The sequence below is a fragment of the Octopus bimaculoides genome, chromosome 26 (genome assembly GCF_001194135.2).
Source record: "Octopus bimaculoides isolate UCB-OBI-ISO-001 chromosome 26, ASM119413v2, whole genome shotgun sequence".
Classification (NCBI taxonomy): domain Eukaryota; kingdom Metazoa; phylum Mollusca; class Cephalopoda; order Octopoda; family Octopodidae; genus Octopus; species Octopus bimaculoides.
This window is the reverse complement of record NC_069006.1, coordinates 12,303,388-12,309,656: the sequence shown is the minus strand read 5'-3', so window position 1 is coordinate 12,309,656 and position 6,269 is coordinate 12,303,388. Positions and strand designations below refer to the sequence as shown.

Below are 6,269 nucleotides of genomic sequence, written 5' to 3'. Positions count from 1 at the left end.
TATATATATATATATATATCAGATAGATAAAGGCAGAGAGAGAGAGAGAGTGTGGTTAAAAGAGAAGAAAGTAGAATGGTTGTCATAGCAACCTATGGAAGCATTGACATTACAGTTGATATATGCTACTGGTCCAAGAGTACCAAAGAGAGACTGGTTAATGTAATAACAAAGTGAAACACAGTTGTGTAAATCTTACCTCAATGGACATCTTGGTGATGATGATGAATACCAAGCCTCTCTCCTGCTCTCTTAATTATAACTTATCTTCTTTTCTTCCTCTCTCATTTTACTTTCTATAATTTTCTCTTCTCATACACTGTATATTTCACCCTTACTCTACTTTTTCTTACAACCTGCACCTCTTATATCATTTTCTCATTTTACATTCTCTATACACCCTCTCTCTCCTCTTTTATTCCCTGTCTTATGCCTTCTTCGATATCCCCCCCCTCTCACACTCACTACCTCCTTTATCCTCACTTCCTCGACCCCTCCTAGTTTTCTAGTTCGTCAATTTGTAAATTACAGTATAATTATTTATTTTCTCATTCCAACTCTCTTGTTAATGACAACTTAAGACTAGTTAAGTCAATCTGCCTGGAGACAGAGAGGGAAGGTGTGTGTGGATGATACTCAGAGAGAAATGCTTAATTAATCTGAAACAATCATGGAGATAAAATTTCTTCAGATAGAGTTATATAGCTTTACTTGCACAAAATGGATTTACAGGTTTACCTTCACATACACATAGAGTTGTACAGGTTTATCTGCAAATGTTACATATATATTATACCATACCTTGATACTGTGTGGACTAAGATACCCATTGACAGACCACTGGTATTTATAGCGTGTTAAACACTTTCTGTATGCAAATTAGGGATTCCTTCATAGAGTAACTGCTGCATTTGTTGAGTATATAAACAGTTTGGCTGCTTGTTTCTCAGGAGACTGTCAGTATGGTGTAGACACCTGATCAAAACACAATAAGGTTCAAAAAATCAATTAGGGTTGTTCATCATTTTTTCAGTCTGCAGAGAAATGGCTAAAACTTGCAGTTTATAATTATACCATGTTACATATATGAATTATCAATGCATATTTTTTACAGCTACAACTGACTTCATATGAGGCATAGGATCCACCTTTACTCAAAATGAAGCTGTATATAGAAGGCACCCATGCTATCATACTTCATACTTTAACCTTTTGACACCTGACACACAACCATTCACCTGCATACACCTGTCCAAAATACTTCTTAGTAGTGGGAGATTTTTCCTCCCATTCCTTCCGTTCTTTTCTGTCTTGCAAATTACATGGCAACCTCACAAGTGCCAGTGGCACAAAAAAAGTACCCAGTATACCCTGTAAATTGGCCAGTGTTTGGAAGGGCAACCAAACGTAGAAACCATGCCAAAGATGACACTGGAGATCAACACAGCCCTACAGCTCACTGATCAAAATATCCTATCCATGCCAGCATGGAAAGCAGACATAAAATGATGATATATGAAATGCGTATATGTGTGAAATAATTAAGCAATTAAGTGGAGTCTTGTATAGTGGTGGTTTAGCAGTATCATTAGACAAAATGCTTTGTTTAGATTTTGCTCTGGCTCTCTGCATGGAGTGCAACTATAATTTCATCCTTTCTCTTGCCTTCCAACTGGCATGTCTTAGATGTTCCACTGTATTGAGAGAGTATTTATTTGTGATTGTGACTACATGGGCACCTAAAACAAAGAAAAGAAAAAAGAATGACATTAGTGAAAGGCAAAGTGCATGCTGATACCAGATCATACCTTAATTGTGGGCAACAGCTGTTGTTAACCAGAGGTAATGAATTCACAGGGTAATAAATTACGGAATTTTAATATCGCCTACAGTAACATACTGTTACTGTTTTACACATGCATGGATTATGTAATGAAAAACATAAATTATATAATTAAAATAATTTTCTTCTTTCTGAACCTTTTTTATGTACACATACTTTTATTATTCCAACCAATCCAATCGATTTGATTTTCTTGATATGTATCAGCATAATTATTAAATAAAGTTATCAAGTAGCTTAAGGAATAACAGTGGAACATTTACTGACATGGTTACGCAATACTGAGAGTAGAGTGAAATTTATGTTGACTGTGACTTAAAATTAATTGCTTGAGGTGTTCGAATTCACGTTGATATTCTTCAATCATCTAAGCTTAACCAAATCCATACATTCTGGTAACAATTTTCACATCATCATTTAACGTCCATGTTCCATGATGGCATAGGTTAGATGGTTTGACAAGATCTGATAGACCTTAGGGCTACATTGTATTCAAGTGTATCTTTGCAATGGTTTCTACTGCTTGATACCTTTCCAAACACCAACCACTTTACAGTGTAGACTTGGTGCTTTTTTTGTGCTGCCAGCACACACATTAAATTATCCAATGGTAACAAAAAGGTTATGCCAATTAAAATACATTTGATTGGGTCAATCACAGGTTAATATAGTGGAAACAACTTCCATTCATTGATTGAGTCAAAACTTCTGCTACTGCCATCGTATCAACACCTATTTTTTCCAGTCCAGTCCACATCAAGGTAGAATTTTCTACAGTTAGATACCCTTTTTGTTGCCAACCTTCACCTGTTTCTGGCCTATTGAACAACAAACAACTGATATATGCTTTTGCAGTGAACAATAAATGACACTATTTGTATGAACAATGAAGCTTTTGATTATAATCAGCTTGCAACATGTCAAGAGCTCCAGTCATGTTTACACAGTGGACTGCAAACAAATGACACCACCTGTATGAATGATGTTTTTGTTGACAATTAACACACAAGCATGTCAAGATGAGAGGAAATATGAACTTAGCCGCACACACACTATTGGTCCCTATTTCAACAGTTGCAGAGAGAGAGAGAGAGAAAAGTCAAAAGATGAAATATTCCTTAATTGTCTTAAATGTCTATTTTAATAGAGTACTGCCTGACACCAGCCTGTGTAACTGTAGCCAGCACTGTGTTAAACTCCATGGATAAAACTGTGGATCCATGTAAGGATTTTTTCCAGTATGCTTGTGGTGGATGGATTAAGAACCACCCAATCCCATCTGGTTACTCCACGTGGGGTACATTTGGAGTGCTTCGTAAACAGAACCAAATTATTATGAAACATGTGATAGGTAAGTATTTTTCACTTCTTCCCAACTATTACAATCCTTAATCATCTGCTATCATGGGGAACTGCTTCACTGTCTAAATAATGCTAACCATGTTTATATTTTCTATATTTTGTCATGCTTAATCATTGTTGGGAGGAAGTAGATTGGCAGAGTTGTTAGATTTTTGAGCAAAATGCTATGCTTCCAAATCTTGTCATGATCAACTTTGCCATTCATCTTTCTGGGATCAATTAAATAAATTAGCATTGAGACATTGAGGTTAGTTAAATAAATTGATTTAGATGTCTCCCAGGTTTCTTCAAAGATTTTTTGTTTAGAATCTCAGAAGTGTCTAACCCTAACCCTTAATGTTGCTTATTTGGGTGAACAAGAATGTAAATCCTGCTGACCATAATATTTCTGTGAGCAGCAGCAACATCTGGTATTATGAACTCTGTAAGACATTAAATGTAATGATAGAATGATGTCTTACAAATGCTGTATGTGATGTGTATATCACTGTGGTCAGTACATGTTAACAGAAGGAAAACAGAAGCAGACAGGTCACAAACCCTGCCTTATCTCTATCACCTTGACTTGATGGCTATTATTGTTGCTTATCCCCATATCAGCCAACTAGACTCTCCCACCTTATCTTGTTTTATAGGTCACTAGATGGCTGTTGTTGTGTAGCCCCAGGACGGCCCACTGTCAACTAGACCCTCCCACACTATCTTATCAGTCACTAGACAGCTGTTGTCTAGTCCCAGATCAGCACAAAACCAATATTTTCAGATATATCTAAGACTACACTATCTACACCCATGGTTCCCAAACTTTTTCAAAATTTTCATCCTGTGGACCCCCTCCCATTTCTTTGAAGCCTTGCAGACCCCCACCTCTGCCCCAAAATGAAAAAAATCAGAGAAGACGAACAAAGCAAAATGACTTTGTCTAAAATAACTTTTCATGAGATAAAATTTTACTAAAATAAAAAACTTCAATGAGAGGTGAACTTGTTTGGTCAGTAACATGTCCTCAATATTAGGCTGCATTTTTGATAATGTAACCCTCATGCCATGCGCAACGTCCAGTTTATTGCAAGCCTGTTTTAATTGTGAGTAAAGTTGCAAAAGCCATCTCATATTCCTATGTTGTTGCGAATGGAATGATGAATTTGAGGGCCAATTTGGCAACATCTGGATAGGACTGCATCATTTTAATCCAGAATTCACTGCAACACATTAAGGAAGGTGTTTTTTGCACCTCCATCATTCAGCAAGTTGATGAACTGTTTTTGAATCTTCTGACAGAAGGTCAACAACAGAGTTTGCAAAGGGATTGGTGATGAAATGATGAACTTTTTTGAAGTTTGGTAGGTCAGGGAAGTATTAAGACATGCTGTTTCATTATGTCGAGGATGTCGGCATCAATTCAAAGGCAATCTTCATCAAGGATAGATTTGAGGTTTGGAAATGGTGCAAAATTCTCACATGCCAACTTAAAATGCCACAAATGGAGCTTCATTTTAAATGCAATAATTTTTTCATGACAGTGGACAACAGTGATGTCCTTTCCTTGTAGTGCTAAGTTAACAGAATTAACTGATTCAAAAATGTCGACCAAAAAGGAGAGACATATAAGGAACCGAGTTTTTGAGAATTGTCTGTGCAGTTCTTTTTGAGCAAAACAAAGAAATTTGTGTATTTCCTTTCATAGAACGAAGACTCTTTTCATTACTATCCCCTTGGATAACCACCTCACATGTGAGTAGAGTAAAAGCATTTCAAAATTGGAGCCATTGACCTTGCACAAGTCAGCAAAAAGACGTGAGTTTAGAGAATTGGCTTTGATAAAGTTTACCGCTTTGACCACATCATTCAAAACATTCCTCATATGGTTGGGCATTGTTTTAATCATGAATGCTTGGTGATGAAGTGTACAATGCGTACCAGTTGTGTTAGGAAACTTCTCCTTCACCATTGTCTGAAAGCCAGAGCGGCAACCAAGCATTGCTGGAGCACTGTCAGTGCACATGCCTACAACATGTTCCCATTTTATGCCATACGTGTTAAAGAATTGATCCACTTTCTGGAATATATCGTTTGCAGTGGTTCGGGTGTTGAGGGTTTCACAAAAAAGGAATTCATCTTCCAGGTGCTTGTTATGCATGTAATGTACATAAACACAAAGTTGTGCTAAATCTGTCACATCAGTGGTTTCATCAATTTTGATGGCGACATAGTTAAACATTTTATCTTTGAGATGACCAAAGACAAAATATTATCAGATATCTCAGTGATTCATCGACTGATGGTGTTGTTGGAAAGAGAAACATGTTTAAGCTTTTGCAGTTCGGATGTTTCAAGCACAAGTGAGATTATATCTTTGCAGCAAGGAAGAACTAACTGCTCTCCAATGTTATGAGGCTTTTTGCAGCAGCAATTTTCCTTGAAACCTCATAGGAGGCTTTCAGACTAGCTGCAATGTCCTGCATACACATTCCCATGTCATCAAACCTGGATTTGACCAATCTGTCAGCTTGGTGTCTGAAGAATTCCTTATCTTTGTTGACTGCACTGGGATGTTTCATTTCCAAATGCCTCTTTAGCCCGTTGGGCTTCAGCAAAGAAGCTGCCAATACCTCAGAGCACAGAACACACTGTGGTTTTTCTACTCTACCAGCAGTAAGCACAGTGAAACCGAAGCTCAAATATGACTTGTCACATCTCCTTTTCTTTGTAAAAGACATTCTACAAATAAATATAATAACAATATGTAAATGTTGCTCTGTAAATGCACAGAATTTAGTACTAGTTCACTCTGTTGAGAAAACTTTGTTACTTTTATCAGTATATATATATATATATATATATATATACCGCCAGACTGGCCTTCGTGCGGGTGACACGTAAAAGCACCCACTAAACTCTCTGAGTGGTTGGCGTTAGGAAGGGCATCCAGCTGTAGAAACTCTGCCAAATCAGATTGGAGGCTGGTGTTGCCATCCGGTTTCACCAGTCCTCAGTCAAATCATCCAACCCATGCTAGCATGGAAAGCAGACGTTAAATGATGATGATGATGATGATATATAT

At 37.1% G+C, this 6,269-nt stretch overlaps 1 protein-coding gene across 1 annotated transcript in view; it reads left to right on the top strand.

Annotated features, from left to right (window-relative positions):
- LOC106883689 (endothelin-converting enzyme homolog) overlaps positions 1 to 6,269 on the top strand; it is a 131,504-nt gene that overhangs the window by 76,287 nt on the left and 48,948 nt on the right. Inside the window, exon 5 of the mRNA XM_052976911.1 lies at positions 2,991 to 3,194. Within this exon, the coding sequence (XP_052832871.1) occupies positions 2,991 to 3,194 (204 nt within the window). The remainder of the gene's footprint in view (positions 1 to 2,990; positions 3,195 to 6,269) is intronic.